At 46.0% G+C, this 22,546-nt stretch overlaps 1 protein-coding gene across 1 annotated transcript in view; it reads right to left on the bottom strand.

The window, feature by feature from the left end:
• tbkbp1 (TBK1 binding protein 1) overlaps positions 1-22,546 on the bottom strand; it is a 44,059-nt gene that overhangs the window by 5,989 nt on the left and 15,524 nt on the right. Inside the window, 8 exon segments of the mRNA XM_035146826.2 lie at positions 11-795; positions 2,766-2,881; positions 7,265-7,326; positions 8,510-8,712; positions 9,978-10,125; positions 11,808-11,912; positions 13,215-13,340; positions 16,896-17,154. Of these exon segments, the coding sequence (XP_035002717.2) occupies positions 11-795; positions 2,766-2,881; positions 7,265-7,326; positions 8,510-8,712; positions 9,978-10,125; positions 11,808-11,912; positions 13,215-13,340; positions 16,896-17,154 (1,804 nt within the window).

Here is a 22,546-nt window from a genome sequence, read left to right as displayed (position 1 = left end):
TTTAACTCACGTTGATGGAAGGCCAGGACTGAGCGTGCTCGGCCGACATGTACCCCGACTGAGGGTGGCAGCTGAGGGTGTTCGGCCTCTGAGGGATGGGGAAGCCCGAGCAGGACGCCGGGCCTCTCATGGCGCCGCTGGGCACCGCCGCAGAGAGCACCCCCAGTGTCCGTGGTGGGCTGATGGGATGTGGGCAGGTCCACTCCTCCTCGTCCTCAGAGGACTGCGTGGGCTGAGGGGCCGGCGTGGAAGGAGGAGGGGGCTCAAAATGAAGGTGGCCCACCTCAGACAGAGGGAATGGCATCTCTCTGGAGTGGCGCATGGAGCTCTCCCCGTGGCCCCCGTCTCCTCCGGGACCCCCTTGATGGGGGGACGGGGAGCCCCTGTGCTGCAGTCCTCCGTGAGGAGAGCCCACATGCTGGGGCTTTTGTTTTGGGTAATCGCCGTAAGGCCGGGGCTTGGGCAGGGTGGAGACGGGGTCCAGAGTGAAGCGGGGCGGGCACTGGTAGGCCGAGGGGTCGGCGACCTCGGAGTAACTTCTCCGGCCCTGGAAGCTGGCCCTCAGGTGGTGGCTGGGGGGCCGGCAGGAGTAAGAGGCCGGCCCGTTGTTGACGTCCAGCAGGGGTGAGCGGCGGTGCATGTCCGGTGAGAGGCGCTGCAGCACCGGGGAGCGTCTCTGTTGGATCGGGGAGTGGTGCGGCGGAGGCGGGACCGGAGAATGGCGCTGTGAGATGGGCGAGTGGCGCTGGGAAACTGGCGAGTGGCGCTGGTGGTGGATGGGAGAGTGGCGCTGAACTGCAATGGCAACACAGAGAAGAAAGGCAAACGTGAGAAATAAAGGACTTTTATGAACTTTTGGTCTGAGTCCCTTCATCGTGACTAACCCGAACGTTTCCACGATTACCAACCCCAGCTTTAAACTCGTTAGTTCTCGTTAAGGGAATTCTTCATGATATTCCAGATAACAGGAGAAACACTTGCGTGCGTGTGAACGTCCCTGAAACAGAAATTGTTTTTCCATGTGGAACAATAAAAAAAAAACATGCGAGACATTTTTCATAAACAGTTTCATAAATCTGCCTGTCGTCATTTACAGGAAGAGCAGGAGGAAATGTCCCAGCTTTATAACGTTGGGTTCTAATACGACGTTCTCGTGATGGATCGCTGCCGCTCCCTCTGGTGCGTCACTTATTACAAACAGACCTTCCCACAGATATTAGACAAACCCAAAATGCACGCCACGTTCCTCTGAAGAACAATCGTAGAGTTTCCCATAATTACGAGATGCGGTGATGAGTCAGTCGCCGCCTCAGCTTCGCATGTCGAAGAGGAAACATCATACATGGCCAGTGGGTTGAGGTGTTAAGAGGGAGGGGGTGTGTGTGAAGTCTCCTGCACCTCCGCACGACGAGGAAACTCACACAGGACCATTCAGTTAAACTCTGATTATTCAACGATTCACAAGGAGTATTTGTTTTTGTGGTTAAATATCGCCGGGAGACAATCACATCACTGACACGATCCTGGAGCTGCCGAAAGCACAAGTGCCACTTAAGTCACATTTTTGTAGATTAACGTGAAAAACAACACGACCTCGGAGGGAAGTCGAGTGGAGTTCTGGGATCTCTGCGTGTTTTGCCGAGTAGAAATATGCAGTTATTCAGTTTTTAAAATGCAGTTTCCCTGTGGTGCTCCTTTTGATTTGTTGCGGGCAGTAGCTGCACGGTCGTGAGACATAAGCTTGTGTGTGTGCAGGAAGAGAAAAGGTGTTGCTACTGTACAGTTTGTGAGTTTTACTCTCCAACACGTTTGTGTCGGCTGCTTCTACTTTCAGCCTGAAGTGAGAAAACTATAACAAATCACGACTGTTACTCCTTTTAGTGTCACGATGCAGTAATGTAATAATGGATTCATTTGATTTATACTACATTTGATTTTACAAAGCGTAAACAAAAGATTATTTTCGTTAAATTCCCGTAAAGTTACTACCAACAAGAATTTTAGTGATAAAATGTAATTAGGGACGTTAAATAAATAGAATAAAAATAGGATTTAAAATATAAAAAAATTGTTTCAAAGTAGATTGTACAAGTCTAAGGAGATAAGTGTTTTATTTTTAAATTAAAAAAGTTGGAGGATGTGATCCGAGACAGTATCAGCATTTATGTTTTTTGATATGAAAGCTTTTATTTTACAGAATAAAATAATAATAAATATTTAGAATTTTACGTAAAAATCCTATTTAATTAATTCAAGTTGTTTTTCTTTTTGTTTATAGTTATTTACAATAAAGTTTATGGTTAAACTGTAAAATATAAAAACTCAGTTCCATTTTTTTATTTTGGTATCGGCCTCCAAACATCCGTCAGGCTCCACTTTTATTTACTTACATATTAATACATCTTAATTTAAAGTGACTGTAACTAGTTCATTTGTGAAATAAATGTTATTTTTTTGGTATTACTTTTTACAAGGAATATTTTTATATATTATATTATATCTTATGTTTCAAAAATATATAAAACAGGTCAATTCAAGGGACTTTCCTCTTGCTTTGAGAACTTAAACTTTTCATATTTACTATGCATTACAATTACAAGTACATATATCTTCTTTATATACTTCAAACTACTTTATATCCTACTTCATATGTATATAAATATACTTTCAAGTGAGTAGCATTATGGATGCACGACTTTTACTTACTGTAATGCAGTATTCCCCCACAGATGAGATGAGCAGCAGTGGTCCGTGTGGACGCTCACCTGGACTCGCCTGCTCCTGCGAAGCCTTCCTCAGGATCTCCGTCTGCTTGCAGCTCAGAGCCTGGAGGCGTCCCAGCTCCTCCGTTAGCTCTGTGTAGGCCAGAGCCAGATTCACCCTGGAGGAGGACAGATGCAATTATCATAATCACAGTCATTAAGGAGAGTGCGTATTCATATATTACAGCTGATTATGCAAACAGCGTAACCTCTGTTGAATCATTGACACCTATATCATGTTATATAGTGAGTTGATCAAAGGGTTTTTTAATATTTCCTTTTCATAAACAGCGTCAGAAGATCTCCACTGATCCTCATCTCCACTTTGAATGAGCGGTGCGGCGCTAACGCAGCCTCACGAATCCGACGGGCTCATTAAGAGGCTTAAAGGCTCGTATTTTTAGAGTTGCAAGTCACGGCGCATAATTGAAGTGCATAAAATCACACCACTTCATGTGAGATGTGTCATGACTCTCTCAGGGGCCGATCCGACGGAGCAACTCTATTTCAAGAAGCGTAAACAAGGGCGCTTCTGTGTCGCCTCACCATGGCGACGGGCTGATTTAGTTTCCAGCTTGAAACCGATCTGAATCCCACAGCATGAATGTGAGTGGAGCACAGCACAAGAGGAGGTACGCACAGATGCATGATGGGATACAGCGTGGTGTTCTGCCGTATGTGGGTAAGAGCAGCTGTTGCTCAGAGACAGAGAGAAACAACTGTGACCTCATATCTGAAAATGGACGAATTATCTCAAACATCTAACCACTTTTTTGTAAACTCCTCAGTCTTGACCTGAAATTGACTCACGCCAGCACCGCCGGTGGTAGACCAGGATGCTGCTCTGCGAGATGAGAGATGTGAAACCCTGATGTTGTTGGAAATCTGTCGAGATGATCAGTTGTTTCTGAGTAATTTATTGTATTATTACTGTAACCAATTGATTAGTTGCATGCAGCAAAAAACGAATGTGCAAGACGAGTGTTTTTATAAAAAAAAGACACGATGAAAATTCGTCTGAGTGCGGATGAACAGACAGTTGATGATAAAGAGAAAGATTCAGACGTAAAGAGGAAGTCGAGAACCAGACGGTTGCCAGACCCTGATAAAGCAGCTCTGATCGTGGTAGATTAAAAAACATTTCTGCACAAGTAGGAAATACATGTAAACGTGGACTGAAACACTGGCACTGAAATAATAAAAATAACAAAAGAAATGAGTATCCTGCCTACAGAGCAAATAAAACTGTGTAAAATTTAAAAATATGTTCCCCTGCTCACCCACACACTCATTTAAATGAGTTTTCCTGTGTGTGCGTGTGTGCGTGTGCATGTGCGTGTGTGCGTGTGCGCGTGTGTGCGCGTGTGCATGTGTGCGTGTGTGCATGTGTGTGTGTGTGTATGTGTGTGTGTGTGTGTGTATAGAGCTGCTGCTCTGGGCCACTGCACATTTTTGCACAAATATATTTTTGTTTCCACATCTCAACTCTCTCCACCTTCTATTTTTACATTAAACTTCACATCTGCTGAGAAATCCCCCTAAAAAACCAAACTTATTATTCTAACACAACAGTTAAAAAAAAACAGTTTTATCCCCCAAATATTTTTAAATGGATGTCAGGGACCCCGTTTCTGGGAAGCCCACAATTTCATATAAACTCTTCATAATAAGTCATAACTTCCACTGGTTACTGGTCCTTTGTGACTGTCCCACCTTGTTTTCCACCCTGTGATGAGTCAGACCGAGTGGGGGTATCGAACCCCTGTCCCCCCCCCCAAGCGTATAACTGACAACCTCCCCCTGTTGTGGTTTGAGTCGGTGGAACCTGGTACTGCCATGGAAACGACTCGGGGTCGTCTGTGCAGAGGATGCACACACAGTCCCTGCATGTGGCTTTGGATAGAAGCCTCCTGGTTTCATGCTAAAGGAAAATAGCAGTCATGAGGGAAACTTACTGGCATGGTGGGTGGAGAGTGCCGCGTAATATTGTCATCACAGAAGGGCCCGTAAAAATAATCCATCCGCTTCCATCCCTCGCCGGTCCGCACCTCGTCTTCCTCTCTGATATCTGAGCTGAATCTCTTCAGTGCTCCTCTTCCTTTTCACACCATCGCACTTTTCAAATTTTACTACGCCGTGTTTTGTCAGAGCCGGGGACACCTCCCGCTCTGGGTCCCGTGTCGCAAACCTGACGTGTGAACAACCCGCACGCCAGGACGAACTTTGAACACACTTTTTCAATCTGTGACACGAGGTCCCTTGTTTGTTTTTGTCTCTGTGTGTTTATAAAACTCCCAACGTGCGCATGTTCTGTTTTTAGTTTGTTTCCTTCTCTTCTCACGTGCACATACTGTACAATGTATATTACAGCGCGTAGGAGGAGTGTGATGATGCCGATGCAGCACTGATGAAAGACTCTTGTGAGTGAATTGATCAAGATGCGGTATATATATGTGTGTGTGTGTGTGTGTGTGTGTGTGTGTGTGTGTGTGTGTGTGTGTGTGTGTGTGTGTGTGTGTGTGTGTGTGTGTGTGTGTGTGTGTGGGAGACGGAGTGTGGGCTGAGATCTGACCTCTGATCTGAGCCGTCACTGCAGCCGCCCGTGAGATCTGAGCTCCTCTTTGTTGCCGAACACTCGCAGCTATAATAAACGTTCTTCTTCAAACCTTGAGAGCTCAGTCACACACATTAAGGACGCCGGCCTCCGGGGAGACACTCGAACGCACAGTGGTCAGCGATTTATCCTCATGAACGTGCCTCAGCGTGGTTTACTGGGACCTGATATTAAAGAAACTGAATTCTGGTGTTCACGCTGACCTGCAGCCTGACACAGGGACGTGTGTTACACAGCCATCACACGCAATGGGGGGGGGGGGCTTTTCACACTCTGCACTGCATCATCCTCTGTCTCACTTTCTGCTCTGTGCATCCAGCACTTTGAACACAGACGTGTGAAACAGTTTCAAAACATGCAAGAGTACTTTTGAATTTCAGAAGAAGAAATGGGAATTCCACTTCATTTTTAAATAAATCACAATGTTGTGATTTTGATTTATTGTAAACGGCCTCTCGCTTTCTGAAAGCTGAGGAGTCGGTCGCCCGGTGGCTGCCAGCGTCTGCCAGCGTCTGCAGAGCTGTGGCTTGGTGCGTGATGCTGGGTGGGGGTGGGGGAAACTCGAGTTACGTCTGAATTGTTTTTTCTTGCAAAAGTTCTGGGAAGTGCAGAAGAGAGAATCAATAACAAAGTCGACCACGACAGAAGCAAATGGAGGATAAGATGAAATTTGTTGTGGAAATTTGATGATTTCTGACTCCTTGCATTTACAGATGTTCACCAGTCTATTAGATTTTTGTGACAAAAAAAAAGCTCAACACAACGGAGAAGCTTCAAACCCACAAAGTAAAACAATCTCCTCCAGATTATAGTAAAGTGCTGCTGATGCTGCAGAAGATAAGAGTTTATCAGACGTATCAATCTGTGCAGTTTACTCTAAATGAGCCCAATTACAAGAAAAGCCAGCAGGAAACAAACTTCGCATGTTTTCTGTGGGTGTGAGTGATATTGTTGAGTAAAACCAAAAGGTGACCAAGGTCTGGAAAAAACCTCCCCCCCCTCACACACACACTCACTGGAAGCTTACTTTCAGTTTGCTCCCCATTGAAACACTTGTGGGGTTTCATTGTGTGCGTGAGTCATCTGCCCAACTCGCTGTGGTTTCTACTTCTTCCTCTCTCTTGTGCCTGCGATCGCACACTGTGTGCGTCGCCCGAGCCCAATTTCACCAGGGCTCTGGAAATGAGCTGGGACGTTGAACACGTTTGAATTATCTCATTAAGGAGGTTTCTGGTTTCGGTGGGATGAAAAGACGCACACAGGGAGATGAGCTCGGCCTCAAAGAGACGTCCAACACATACCGAGACATGAGGAAGTGGACAGGAAGCCGTCCTACTCTGCGCTTACACTGCCCCCTGCTGCTCACACCTATCTCCTGCCAAAAGCTCCTGGAGCAAGTGTTGCATAAGCTGCTTTCAGACTCAACTCCACTCCGCTGCTCCTCCGCAGGAACGTCCGAGTGAGAGGCTCTGCAGTTCCTACAGGACCTTCTCCTGCTGTGTGTTGCAAAAACCATCTCTGGGTAAACTCCGCAGCCAGTTCTCCGGAGTTTCCCCCGTAAAGGTCGTGAAGATGCAGAAGCTCTGGTGCTGCAGTTGAAGAACGAGCAGCAGAACATGCAGTCAATGCAGCGTTGTGTCAGATCTACCTCACTCCTTTTGTTAAAGCTGCGTTTGAACCCCGTTCTCCTCCGCTCCTTTCTAACGAGGCCCCCGGAGGTCGGCATGAGCACATCTACATATGTAACGGAGCGGCGGCCTCTGGTAGAACATCTTCCATTTTGTTCTGTAGATGATGCTCCTCTCCTTGCTCTTCCCTCCTTCCTCTCCTTGCTCTTCCCTCCATCCCTCCCTCCCTCCCACTGCAGATATCGGCTGTGGTCACTTACTGCTCGTCTCCCACCTTCTTTATCCACTCCACATCACACTGCTTGCAGGGCGAAGTCCTTTCCTGTCGAAGTAGAGCGAGAAATTAGATTAGCGTGCAGGTGCAGGCGGGATATTGGGCTAAATCTGACGGCGAGGAAAACAGGTTTGAAGGTAACGTCGTCAGAAACAGCTGCGAGAGGTGATGCATCGTTTGATCGGAGGTAATTACGATTGTACTTGAGTGTAACGTCGTTAAGGCAGCTCCAGGCCGGAGACAGTGTGTTGAACACGTGATATCTCAAGAACGCCTTAAGGGAATTTCTTCAGATTCAGTGAAAATATTCAGTTCTACTTACGGATGAACTGATCAGAATTTGGTGATCAAAGGTCAAAGGTCAAGGTCGCTGTGACCTCACAAAGCACATGTTTTGCCTTGTGAATACGATATCTCGAGAATGCCTCGAGGGAATCAATTCACATGAGGTATAAATGTTCTTTTGGACACAAGGACGACCTGATTAGATTTTGGTGGTCAAATGTCAAAGTGATGAAAATATAAAGTATGTACAGTAGATGGACCTGCACTGGTTGGCGGATGCATACAACCGCAGTGCAGTATTTTTGGTTTGCTCCAGATTTGCTTGTTTCCTGACTAATACGATGTTGCCATGTGGCACAGAGCGGCAGCAATTCAGCTGCGTGAATAATTCAAGGAAAAGTTTTGTGTAGCTGCAGATTAAACCTGAGTTTGGACAGTTTGACGTCGTGGGTACATTCACACTCTGACAATGCTGTGTTTGTGTTTTTGTTCCCGTGCGGCTCATCGCCTGCAGCTGCAACGTCAATATTTTGTTTCTCACAAGAGAGAAACCTTGCTCCGACATGTGTGTGTTTTCTGACACGGTGGCGGCCGCAGTGAGGCGGCGTACATCAGCCCAGGATCCCTAAGAAGACATTGTGGACGATGATGCACCGGCGATTTATGTCTAGTGCCAGTGGAGGAAGCCGTGTGCAATTTATACCGTATGTTGGAATTCATGCCTGGTCACAAATTCAAACCATCGACATTTTGTAAAATCTTTGTCAGGATTTCTTTTATCGTTGAAATCCAGTTTTCAAAAATCCTCTCTTTGAATTGTCTGTTGTCAATTTATCATAATTCAGGGGAAAGTTTCGGGGTAATGTTTGTTTCTTTGTCTTTGACGCCACTCAAATTGTCCTGACGCAGTAAACCCCCCCCCAAACACACAAGAGCAAACACTGACCCTCTCCCTCTGGCTGTTCTGCAGCTGTCTCATCTCCTCCTTCAGCCGCTCGCACTCGGCCTTCAGCTCATCTTCCCGCTGACAAGCCCCCTGGGCCTCGTGCCGCGCCCCCTCCAGCTCGGCCTCCAGCCGCTGCAGCTTCAGGTCGGACAGGGCGTCCAGGCTGCGGGAGCTCTGGAGGGTCAGGGCGGGACAGTCCAGCACTGGGCGGGGGAGAAGAAGAGAGAGAGAGAGAGAGAGAGAGAGAGAGAGAGAGAGAGAGAGAGAGAGGGAAAAACATGTGAAGTCAACGCCATGTTTTTTATTTTTCACATAGCTTTCCCCGCAGTGCTCCTCCGTCCTCGCTTGTTGTACAACACGCTCAATAGATGAGTGTGAAAGAGCGTGAAGAGCTGACTTCTTCCAAGGGCGGCTTCTTTCAGTGTGTACCTGGGTGATGTGATCTGCGTGGGCGTGCGAGTGATTCAGCTCCGCTCACACAGACTCAGTCCTTGAGCCAGAAGACAATGTAACTGAGCAGCAGTATCATGGTTTCTCTCCCTGCTCCTCCTGCCTCCTCACCAGCTCACTCAGTCACATGCTGTGCACAGACTGCACGACAAGATATGTCCCACCGTGGAGGTACACCGTCACCGAGACACACTTCTTCTCATCAGCCTCCCACATCACCGGAAGGAGCAAAGTTTAGCTGCTAGTGACTCTGGAACCGCTGAAGTGTGAGAGAATCTCCGTATTTAATCATGAATCCAGGGCTGGAGACGAGGGAACCTGCTGAGTACATGTCACTGTTTGGCTTCATCATGCAAAATCCCCAGTGATTGTTTTAAGGATTTCATTTCAATCACGACTACAGAGGACGTTTGAAGCAACTTCATCCATTTCTGACACTGGAATTAATTTGCATGCTAATAAGTCAAATCGTCTGGCAGGTTTTCCCCTCAGTTGGTAAGAGAGAGCTGCAGATGGAAGCAACAGGATGAAGAACACAGTTCAGTCAAATCCTTCCAATCGACGGCGCCACAGATGATTTGAAGCCAGGACGAGTGAATTTCAATCAGCCGCTCAGATCACAGGTCTCTTCTTCTTCTTGGAGTTGGACGGCACTGTGCAACAGGCCGAGGTCTGACCTGAACTCAGTTTAAACACTTTGCGGCCAGATTGTTGGATTTGATTCATTAGGCCATGAGTAACAGAGAAGAGATGATTAACAGCCGACACACAAACATCTTAACTTGCTGTACTTATCTTACTTTGCAGCGATTGTCAAAATAAAACCGCTGATATGCTGAATTACAGACACTTAAAGTAATTTAAAGCAGTTCAACTTTTTACTGACTCTTGTTCTTTGGCTCCAAAAGAAAACAGTAAATTTAGTTTGACCCTAACTGGAGAAATATTCTTCTAACATCCAGCGCACCAGTGTTTGTATGGGGCCGGTTCTGATGTGTGTGTGTGTGTCATTACTCACAGTGTGCGTCTGGGCCGGCGTGCAGCTGCAGGTACTGCATGTCTTTGCTGTGCAGCTGCATGTTGATCTTCTGCAGCGAGTTCTCTCTCTGCCTCAGAACCGACTCCAGGTTGAGGATTCGCTCCACGTGCTTCTCCACCAGGCTCGTCTGCAATCACACGTTTTCACTATGAAACCCAGGATGCATTGCAAGTGTTCAGTTCCTGATGGAGGTTAATATACGTTCTTTAACATTTACAGACTTCACCATCTAAACATCTACAATCATCTCTTTTAATGTCCTGATATCATAGCGCTGATATTTCATACGTTTATCAGAAAACACTTAAACCGAAATTATCATGACCTTCATCTACAATAACAGCATCAGGAGTGTAATTCATTTTACAGAGCATATTAATGAGAGATATTAAACAACCGTCACGTGAGAATCTTTGAGCATAAAAACATCTCGTGGTCAGACAACAGAACTCAGAGCTGAACAACACAAAACTGTGTAACTCAGCAGGTTGAGGGCCTCACACTTCACCGCTGTACATTTTCATATTAATCATTAACAGTATAATTATAGAATCATAACGTTATTTGTCATAAATATCAGTTAATGCTTATATTTAAAAGGCCAGAAATAGAATTGGTTTTATCCTGTACTGTGTTTATAGACATACTGTGCAGAGGAGTGAGTGGGTGCACTGCGGAGAGGTTAAAGGTCAATGAGGCCCAATAGGTGGAGGGAGAGGTATTAACTGCCACAGCTCTGGGGTCAGTTGTTGGCAGCTCCGTCACAGTTGGCGCACGTTGTCTCTAAATCACTGTGACCACACAAAAGTGCTGATGCTGCTCCGCGGACTTCAGTCTCTTATGAGATGGTTTGTTATCACAGAGCAGCCAGACAATCTGTTCACTTGGAAGCTGCTACCTGGTCTGGATTGGCTTTGATTTATCAAAGGAAAATGTAATTTTAGTAACATGTCGGGGGGGGAAAGTAACTCAATGTTTTGTGAAATTAAATCTATTTAAGATGTGATTTTTGGGGCAAGATTTGCAGTTTGCTCTCACGGGTAAAATAAAAAAGACTCGACAGCGACTCTTGTCCCTGAAGGACGTTTCACTCTGACTGAAACATAATGAAAAAGGTTTCCTCCGAAGACAAAGACTTTGAGATGAGCAGTGTCGTCTAAAGTGCACGACGGAGTTCTGTGAAGTTTCTCCTGCTCTCACTATCAGGTTGTGAAGTAAACGTCCGGAGAGACGAGACAAATATCACTTTAAACCCAATTTACAGTCAAATAGATGAGTGAACTCCTCGTTAGCATTCATGTTACATAGTTCAATTATAATCTGCCCCTGCAGCGGTGTCACTGTCACACTGACTGAATTATTACATATGAGGGAATTCACATTTTATGTATTTAAGTGGAGCTCAGGGTCTGAACCCATCGTGACGTCACCCTCTGGTTTGTGAAGCCTCCAGTTTGATATTTGATCCAGCGCCATCTTGTAAACCATTTCTTGGTGTCCAGCATTTCCTTTTGTACGCACACTAACTTTTAGTATGAATCTTACACAGTTTTAGTCTACGTTCACTTTTATATAAAGTATGAAGCAAATGGTTCAAATCACCTCCAGTGGTGTCCGGATACTTTTGGCCAAACCTGCTAATTTGACTCTAAATATTCAATATGTTCATTAACTATTCATGATTTTGAAACCATGTTTTACATTTTATATTCCTTCCTCATCTCCTGTAAGAATGAACTCATGAAGCCGTGTGGCTCCTGCTCTGAAATAACGGCCGCTCGGCGCAGTGAACTGATTAACGCCTCAGACCATCTTGTCCAGGTCCCTCTGGAGGTTGCTCTTCTCCATGTGGATCTTCTCGTAGGCCTGGATCACGTCCTCCAGCTGCTCCTCCCTCTCCTTCCTCTTCTGGAGCTGAAGACGAGACACAGAGAAGCAGAAAGTGAGGAAAAGGCTCCTTGTCATTTAAAAACTTTCTCAAAATGATCAAAGGGGAAAACATGTTGTGTCACGAAGCAAATGTAGAGAATCCCGACACCTCAGCAACGCCTCCCTCATCTCGACAAATGATGATGCTCAACACTATTTTAATAAACGACTCTCCTGCTGTCCTGCTGAGCTCCTCACCGACTCTGTGGTATAATAAGGGGGGTGAATATCTCTGGAAGCCTTAATCACAGACTACCTGACACATCAGGGCACTGACGCACACCAGGAGAGGAGGACACAGGTCGGCGGTGAAGACACCATAGATGGAACTCGTCTGTAGCATGTTGGACTCTTGCAACTTCTGCAACAGGGTCTGACGATGAGCGGCAAATGTTTTATTCAGTCAGGACGAGAGCAACAGTCTGAATTAAGGGAAATATGTCCTGATTCTTTGGTCTCATGATTCTTAGTAAGTGTAAGTCACATAACCAATAGGAAGAGTGTGTGTGTGTGTGTGTGTGTGTCCCAGTGTCCCAGTGTCCCAGTGTCCCAGTAGAGCACGCTCACTGAGCCGTGGCACATTTCCTCACTGTGAACGGGCCGACGTCGGAGCCGTGTGACCTTGTGTGTCCCACACTAATCGTTTCTGCTGCTCCCACAATGCATCTCTTTCCTCCTCCTCGCTCTCTAGCTCTCTCTCTACCGCTGCCGCTACCAATCTCACCGACTCCTTCCTGCGTTTCTTATTTCTACTTCCTCACACTCTTGTTGTGGGAGTAGTGGAGTTACAACCGAGGGGGAATTAGTCGTCCGGGCACATTATGGGCGCCGCCGTCCTCCTCGCTCTCTAAGTACAGGAGTATAACTCTTTGTAGTCCGTCTGAACCTGTGTCACATGCACGCATCTTGTTTTTATCTTTTTAATCATGCTGTATATGTGTTAAATAAAACGATGCATCTTTATTTATGTTTTCCTTTCATGAGGTGCACACAATCAGCAGATTCCTGGACAGGTTTAGTCCCAATTAAACCGCGTCTCAAAAAGAGGACACCGGTGTCTCATCCATCGCTCCGTGGACGGTTCCTCAAAAACATCCAATCTCTGTGATTTTTTGCTTGCACGGCAGCTTTAGTGCTTAATTAGCTCGGGGTGTCTTCCGGCACATGTTCACCGTGGCCTCAATTCCCTTTTAATTCAATTAATTCTCAAGGAGGGAGGGGATTCTCTGAAATCTCCTCCCTCTCCTCCTCTCTGTCTCTTCCCGTTGTCCTCAGCCGTCCTCTTACCTCGTGGGTCAGGACGTTGACTCTCTGCTGCAGGCTGCCGTTCTCCGAGTGCAGCAGCGCCGTCTCCTTGCTCTCGAACGAGCAGTACGAGTTGGTGTCCTCCCCGAACTCGTTGATCATGGGGAACTGCGGACACAACAGCAGAAGACGGACTCGTGAGGTCGAGAAAACACGTAATCGGCGAGTGAATCCTTCTGTTGATTTATAATCTTCTTTCTTTGCTCATTCTCCCTTTTTTTTCCTGCTGGATTCTGCATTTTCTGATGATTTCACACTGGGATCATTAAAGATTCATCGTGCATCAACTTGTCTTCGGCCCAGATCTCACTCAGACAATCAGGTTGTTTGAACTAGTATTTTTCTCTCTTGAGCAACATTTTACTTTCTCAGTTCTTCTCAAACTAGTCACAGAATTTACACAGTGAGTTGTTTTAATCACACGTTTTGATTTCATCCCACACAGTGAAATCTGGGGAAGGACCGTGACTCATGGTCGTGTTTGTCAAACAACCAGTTCCTTTGTTTGCTCATGTTCATTTTAACGTTTTAATACAAAATGACAGTGTCTCAGACAGTTCATGTCAGATTCTCAACAAAGCTTATTCAAGTGATGCATCTTATTTCACCAGGATTTCATTTTCAAAAACTAAACTTTGAATTTCAAATGAAAAATTTACTTAAAGTTTTATCCCCACAAACAATTTTGGAAAATGTCATCTGCACATCACATTATCATGGAAGCACCGCCTCCTTATTGTATTATTAAAATCATGAAAGTAATTAACCATTTGTATAATAAATATAAAGATGAAGGACGTGTCTCCTCTTCCTACCAGGGTACAAATATTAGGCTGAGATATCTTGGATCCGGGTGCTGCCATCTTATCGTAGTGATCGTGGCGTGCAACTATATTAAACATAAACATTTAAAATATATAGAAATAATTGCACCATGTGCAGATGGGATTATGCTGCTTTAATCTGCGTTAAAGGGCCGTACCACGTTTACTTTTGTTTTAATTATGAGGGAATGTGTCTGGTCACAGCACTAAACTGAATCCTGTGAAAGCGACGCACGTGACGAGCTACTGCAGGCGCTTCAACCTAAAAAGCCACATTTACATTTAGAGTGCCGAACACGAGCGCGGAGAAGAGCTTTTCACTTTCTGTCGGAAGCCATCGCAGCTGATGCAACGTCTGTGTGAGGAGGCAAACAACCCTTTTCCATTTAGCAGAACATCTCTGTGGACTTTGAACAGTGAACGTTCTCAAAACGGGCAACTGCAGGCCCCCAGGGGGGGGGGGCCGAAGAACTCTCACACCGCCGAGCTTCAGAGAACGACCTCGCGTCAAGCACTTCCATCTGCAGCTTATATTTAGAGTTTGTCTGCAGAAAAAGCAAAGGGATATTTTCCTCTCGCACACGAACATGTCAGGAGTCAATATTGTGACGTGCGTATTGTCCACATTGATTATCGGGATCTAAAAACAGGCCCCTGCTGTGTTGACAAAGGCCCAGGTGTGACAACTCCTACTCCAAACAGCCAGCATCTGCACCGGTTCTCCCAAAATCAACACCTGTCTCCCCGGGAACGGGCCCTGAACGCACCGTGGCAGCCCGCAGCCGCCGGTAGCAGCTGCTCACCAAAGCGACGCAGGACGTCTGCTCGACACGTTTGTCAGGAGACGAGAGACGCAGTCAAGTCGCATTTCCATCAGTTTGCAGGTTTCTCTCTTTCCCGGGAAAATCGAAATACATTGAAAAACATCAGCGTCGAGTATTTGATTTTTTGATGTCAGTCCCTGAGAATCAAAGCTGTGTGGAGCTCCAGTTTAAACATCTAACATCACAGGAGATTCAGCCTCAGCTTCCCTGCCAATACGATCCCTTGTAGAACAGCAGTCTCTGGAATGCTCTTCCTCTTCCTCAGCGTCTCAGCTCTCGCTCTACGTTCATGTGCACCTCAAGTTAAAAGCACGAGGACGGGTACATTACAGCTCCAGAGCCGTATAATTCCTAGAATAAGTAGAACACCACCGACTAATGATGATAAGGAGAAAGTCCGGGAGGAGATTTCTTTAATTTAATCCTCCTTTGTACTTGATTTCAGCACTTTCCCTCGTTTCTCTTCCACTTCTTGTTCTGCTCTGTCCTCCCACGCTGCTTGCTTTGTGCTCACCCCCCACCCCACCCACACCCCACCCACACCCACTGCCCCCATATATCCGTCTGTGGGTCCAGCTTCTGCTACGTGGTGGCTTTCTGCTTCACCTGCTCCCTCAACCAACTGGAAACTGGTGTGACTTCTACCACCAGGCCCACAGGCCCGGCTGTGCAGGAATGTTCGAGGTGTCACTGACTCTTACGCCAAGAAGCTCGGGGGATATTCTGATGTTTCACGTCAGACGAGTCAGAGCGAGCGTCGCAATTCTTTTTAGATATAACATTAATGTTTACTCGTCAGTGAAGATATAACAAAGCTGTATTTTCAAGTATTTTTTTGAAATGCATATCCCATATTCCATGTTTGTTAAGAGTAAATCATTTGAAACAATTGTTTAATGAATAAAATAATCAGTAGATTCATTTCTACTGAGAATAATCGTCGTCTTAATATTTAAACCTCACTGCGTTTCCCTGTGGTCTCAGATAAAACTCTTCCTGATCCTCATAGAAAGGCCGGTGACCTCTCCTCATCATCCAGACTCTGTATCTGTACTGAACAGGTCACAGGTTGATACCAGGTGTCAAACTGGTCCAACTCAGGCTCCCAGTCCCCCTGTTGGTTTTTTAGAAATGAGGATCAATATCATGTATTTATATTTAAACGTGAATTGAAACTTCAGCAGCGTTTCCTTTGGAGTCAACTTTACTCCCCCGCTGCTCGAGGATCAAAGCTCACCGACGCTTTTCCTGCTTTTTATCTCTGTGTACAAATTCTGCATCAATAAAAAACGGAAAGTGCAGAGGCTGAGTGGACGGCGCGCTCGTCCTTTGATTCTCTTCAGATCAATCAAAGAACAAAATGGCCTCGTGGTCGATGGGAAGCAGGATCTTCTGTGTTTTAACAACAAGGACAGAAACACTGTGATACTCGACTTTAAGGCCTCGTGGACGCATTTTGTGAACAGATATTTTCCCCTCCATTAAAAAAAGAACAAAGAAAATACGATACACACTACATTTGTTTTGAAATATATCTTCGTCAAGAACACGAAAACTACGACAAACGCTCAAACAAGTGCTGGGCCAGTAGGTGGCGATAAAGTTTCTATCAACAATCCATCAAAGGCAAGAGAAAAGCACTCCGGTCCAGGTATGAATGTCGGTAGTGATGTGCAGTAATGCTAAATAAATGAAACTTTATAAATCTTTAATTAGACCCAGCGGTGCTCTTTCTGACCTGCACTGAACTCCAGATCATCTCTTGAACTTTTCCGGAGCGGCTGTACGTGAGAACACCGATGTTAGTTGCTGTGGACATTCTCCAGAGTTCATGTCTGATATCGGCTGTAGAGAAACCGGTATCTAGCTGCCATTGTTGTTGTGTTTGGTGAAACCTCGAACCTTCATTTCACAAAGCACCTCGTGCAAAGTTAGCTGACGTCATCGTTTCCCCAACACTCGGTTTCCACTGCTACAGTGTAAAGAATCTCAGAGACAGAGTGAAAAGCCCTCACCTTGATCTCATAGATCTTGAGCTTCCTCTTGATGCTGGTGTTCTCCCGCTCCAGGCAGGCCAGCCTCGTCTTGATGTCCTGATAGGCCGTGATGAGGGCGAAGTGGGAGGCCGAGTAGACGTCTTCGGGGTGCAGGGGTGAGGAGCGCCACACCACGCTGCCGCAGCCATCCTCCTTCAGGCCCCCGGCGTCGCCGCCTCCCCCCAGCAGCTCCAGCTCCCCGCCGCCAAACAGAGACTGCATCACTCCGAGCCTCAACCTGAGGACACAGACGCAGACACAGATTTGCTTATTTATTATTAATCGCCAGATTGTTTCCATTCAATTACATGTACCCGCCAAAAATAGCCGTTTCAGACAGAGTCTTCCTGCAGCCGTCCTAAAAAACACCGAGCACGCAGCTCCTCGCCACCGGCTGCAGAGAACAAAGCCGTTTTGGACACAGAGCAGTCGGAGTGTTGGAACACACAACGTGAAATATTCAGAGGCAAAGTGGGAACAGAGACTCGGAGCAGGACGCTGTTACTCACTGTGAAGATTCAACATGACCCAGCAGCTCCTCACGTCTCAGACACAATCTTCCACTTAGTCACACTTTAGTTTCTCTCACTCACCTCTGGAAAATGTGCAATAACGTACACGACCCCACAGTTTACAGTCGTCACTACGCTCTCACTTTTATAGAACTGAATTTGCCTTTTTTTTCTGATATTTAGCTCTTTTTACTTTGTTTTATTTAAATGAATTTTTGGCGCTAATGACACTGCTGAGCTGAGGAGGCTCTGTAGGAAACACTGGGTTAGATTTGAGATCAGTCACACACACACTGTACTGCCATTCACCACAAACACACACACATGCACACAAAGTTTGGTGTCAGTTGTTAGCACACGACACACAAACACAGCGAATCATCAGTAATGGCAGACGAGAGGAACAATCCCGCTTAACGTCTGCATCAGACTTTACTTTCACGACTCTTTCTGAGGGGCTGTTAACTTTTATCGTGGGAAATTTAATCAAACAACAGAGACGTTGATACAAAGTAGCAACGAATGCACAGAAAACATCCTCAGAAACACAAAATGACGACTACAGATGTGACGCAAAACCCACAACAAAGACACAAAATTACCACAAAGTAGTTATAAAGGAGCAAAAACAACTACAAATGGAAAACAATTAGAAAGACATGGAAAATGACGACAAAGAGACGACAAAAGACACAAACCTACTGCAAACAGACAAGAAAGAACAGGTAGAGATAAATAATGTGCTTGTTTATTTCTAAATACTTATGAAGGAAAATCTCAACTGTGTAGACTCAAATAACATCAAAGACGTAAGATGGTGGCGCTCGGATCCAGGATATTATTTTGCTTTTGGACAACGAGAGGAAGTGGAGACATGTCCTCCACCTTTATTTTGCAGACATATAAAGCTTTAATTTCTCTCTGGCAGATATTCCCACAGCCTACGTGTGAAGCATCTGACTCCTTTTGTGTTTGTCTGAGTTCCTCTTTGAGCGCATGAGTAACATGCACTGATTCATTAACCGGACAGAAATTTACATCTGAGCCTGGTTCACGGCCGTGTCTCATTTCACAATACTTAAAAAAACATGAGCGTTGACAGCCCACGCTCCTCGACTGGCGTGATGAATGGGCCCGGGTGTAGCTGACCGGCCCGGCGGAACAGCCAACTGGCCTCGGCCTCCCTCCCCTGCCCCCAAACACTCCCGGCAGCGCTGTCAGACGTGATAAATGGCACCTGTGATGTCACGGCCCTCTTTTTCACGCCGCCGCGGACGAGACGTTCGCACTAAAGTCAAGCTCGCCGAGGAGAGTTTGATTTACGGGTGCGGAGAGAGTTACACAACAGCCAGAGTTGATGTGATGAATGCGGGAATGGATGCCTTCCTGACTCCCAGCGTTGCCTTGTGAGTCAGCGATTGCCTACTGAGCTATTTTCATCCGCTCCCTTCCTCCACGCTGCTATTTTCCTTGTGTTTCAAGAGAGAGGGGGAATAAAGCCTGAGCCAATCTACGGCGCTTTTTTCTTTCCTCGCTGACTCTAAGAGGATGATCCAAAAGCACTCCCACGAGCTCAGGCGTGCACGTTACCACCCGTGTGTGCACGCGCAGCCAAAAACACCACAGAGGAAGAGTCGCACAGGGAGAGAAAATGCATGTGTGGTCGAGCAGAGCTGTGCCAGTCACCCGACGGCTGTTATTACCTTTCATTAAATAAACCATCTCTGCACAACCTGCACCCAACACACGTTAACCACTGAACCAATCAGCGCCGGAGTTAATGATCTCTTATTCCTCAGTGGATGCTAATGTTGTTCTACGTCTGCTGAATATTTAAGTAGGCAACACGAACACTTTAACGACTTTATAATGAGATAATATGTCAGAGTGTGTGTGTGTGTTTGCAGCTTGTGCCACTGACGCAAGAAACCAAAAGATAATCCGAGGCGGCCTCTTATCCCACAGGCCGTGAGGCTGTTAACCGGCTCCCAGCAGCAGTTTCCTTCTGCTGCTGAACAATTTGCTTCTTTTACCTCCACCAAGGATGTTTTCGTTCAGTTTGTCTGTTTGTTGTTTTGCAGGATTACGCAAAAAACTACTCGACAGATTAACTCGAGACCCAGTGAAAGGATCAGGAGAGAACCCTTAAAAATGTTGGTGCAGATCCAGAAGTTACGTTTTACTTTCCCCTCAGCGTTTCCTGCAGCATTCAGTCAATCTATGGCGGTAGTGGGGGGGTGCACATGCATGTAGTCAAGTGAAACAGACAAAAGAGTGAAAGACAAGTTCTGGTGTGAGAGAGAGAGAGAGAACTGCACTGATGCCACTTGCAGGTACGAGCACATCTGCATCTGAAACCATGAGGCCTGACTGACTGTGTGGATGGTAAAAACTTTATGGACGCTGTAAGTAGCACTGAACACAACTCCACAATTCTCTTATGTAATTATGAGAAGTGTGGTGGGAGTAATAATGTGCCACAGTCTAGATAATTAATAGAAAACGCTGCTTTAACATGGTGAGATGTGCTGGTGAAATAACGCTGAGTAAAGTTGTACATCACCCAAAGTTTTTGTAGCTGTATAAAATATTTAACGCACACATGAAAGCACAACTGTTTACACGTGTACAACATATTTTATAAAGCTACAAAACTTGTACACGCACATGAAAGGTGATGTGCAACTCCAACATTATTTCACAAGCACAAAACAATTGTGACCCTGAATTGAATGTTGACGTATTTCTACAATATTTCATATCTCTGCATTATTATTTAATCAAATCTCTCGTTGTCCTCTCGACATATCAGCTGCTCGATGCCTTTATTTCCCTCCGGATCATTAAAGTAGATCTTTTACTGTCTTATATTAGCAATGGCCATGTTTTATTTCCCGTGTTTGAAAATGGTTATATTTGTCGCGTTGGAGGCCACAGTCGAACCGTTTGTATTATCTGTGTAACAGGACTTGGGATGATGATTTAAAAACCCTGCGCTCAGTTAAGGCCTGTGTGTGTGTGTCTGTGTGTGTGTGTGTGTCTGTGTGTGTGTGTGTGTCTGTGTGTGTGTCTACTGAAAGAGTGCAGTTAATTATGCTCCACTTATCACAATTGGTCTTAAACTGACCTCCGAACAGAGAACTGAAGAGGAGCTGGAGTTGCAGCAGTGGGTTTGTGTCTCTGTTTGGACGCTCACTGTAACAGAAGATGTTATTAAGGTGTGAGCACGAAACCCGTGTTGTTCTGTATGTAGTCGCCTCATTTACATGAAACCCTATAGAAACCACCCGCCCACATTCAGGCTTTAGGACACAGAGCTAGAACCTGATAAAATAAGTGGATGTTATGATTCAATAGTCAATATCACGCTCGAACACCGTATGGATCCAGAAATATACACTCACTGTCCATGTGGGTTTAATGTATGGAGAATACCTCCAGCTCCAGTATGGACCAGCTCACGTGCTCCAGTGGAGATGCTGCAGATTCAGAAAACAGCACAGGGACACACCAACATCCATTTTGTCTACGCTCTCTCATTGGAAGCAGAGGAATGAAGCATTTATCACACGCACACACTCTCACACAGCTTCCCTTCCTCTGCCTCATCCTGCCCCCCCCCACCCCTCCCCTCCTTCCCATTCCCACACAGTCCACTCTATCTCCTGGACCTCTGGGCTCATTTGCGGCGGCTCTCCGGGCCCCGACGGGCTGCAGAGGTGACGGCAGACGCCTCGATCCCGACCTGCTCCCAGCGTCATTACGCCGATTACCACAGGAAGTCGTACATTACCTGCGGGCCCACATGGCATTCACTGTTCCGCTGAGATTACCTCTCCCATTCTCTCCCTCCCTCCCCTCTCCCTTCCACCTCCCCAGAGATTAAAGCACCGCTCCTCTTCCTCTTCGTCACTGAAGAGGGGCCACGCACTGCTGCCGTCATCTGGCAGATCTGGAGCCATGAACTGGGCGACTTGTGTTCAGTACCTACGTGTGACGGCAGTTTTACATGGAGGTCTCGTGTTTAAATTAGCTCCAGGAAAAGTCGCAGCAGTGATCTGACGAGGTCGGACCTGCCTGATCAGGTCTGAATCAGACGCTGTTTAACAACAAGGATGTAGCGCCTGATGGAGATGGAGAAGGATTGTGCTTCGTATTAGTATTTCAGGTATATCATATTAGAGCCATCCCCCAATCCCTTTAAAAGTCAAGTGTGCTTACACCTCGGCAGATTGCCAGTGTCCTGTCTGCGTGGACGGTAACAAAGCAGGACAAACAGCTGCCCACGGTTATACGGTAACCTGACACTGTGTGGGGCTGATGTGGGAGAAAGTGCAGCACGTAGCTGAACTGTGTGAACGTGTGAACGGTTCAAAGGGCAGAAGTAAGTGCTTTGATGGTCCCTGAGAGTAGAAAAGTGCTAATAAATACAGAGCATTTACCATTTCACAGGTTTTCCACTGAGAAGGAGCAGAGACTGTGAGACGCTCAGGTTCTGACACGTATGTTCTCGTGCTCAGTTTAGAAGATCAAAGCTTTCACAGTCATACTAATGACATATATAGTATTTGAAATGTTCTTTTATTTAGGATGATGTCTATCGAAAATGTGTAAGCATTCGTTTACCTACATTTTCAGCTGACATTAAAACAAATATTAATGAATATGATGTAGAAAAAAGGTTTTAAATTCAGCGAGTGAGGAAATAAGAATTTGATCTGAGTCATAACTTTAATATTTTGACATTTTGAGCCACGTTAGCAGCTGAGCTCCGTGGGTAGAGAAGCCACACGAGGATACATGACACCCGCTCAGCATCAGTATGTACGAGCCGTCATCTGGACCATTACAGACATTAGCATGGAGCTCAGGTGCAGCCTCTCGGAGCTCGAGCAGCAGATTCCCTCTTCTATCTCTCAGCTGATGACATTAATGAGAACGTTTATGAGACGATGAGAGGGAGCGAGTGTCCCTCATGCTGATCATAAATTAAACCGTGGTTACAACCGTTTCACTGCAAAACAAGTTTTAGAACGCGTCACTGATGCAGCGCAGGAGGACGTCCTGTCTTCATATTCTCATCATGTTCTTACTGTTGCATTTAAATAAACACATTTA

The sequence above is a fragment of the Hippoglossus stenolepis genome, chromosome 21 (assembly GCF_022539355.2).
Source record: "Hippoglossus stenolepis isolate QCI-W04-F060 chromosome 21, HSTE1.2, whole genome shotgun sequence".
Lineage (NCBI taxonomy): Eukaryota > Metazoa > Chordata > Actinopteri > Pleuronectiformes > Pleuronectidae > Hippoglossus > Hippoglossus stenolepis.
The sequence above is the reverse complement of the archived record's forward strand: the minus strand, read 5'-3'. Positions and strand labels throughout refer to the sequence as shown.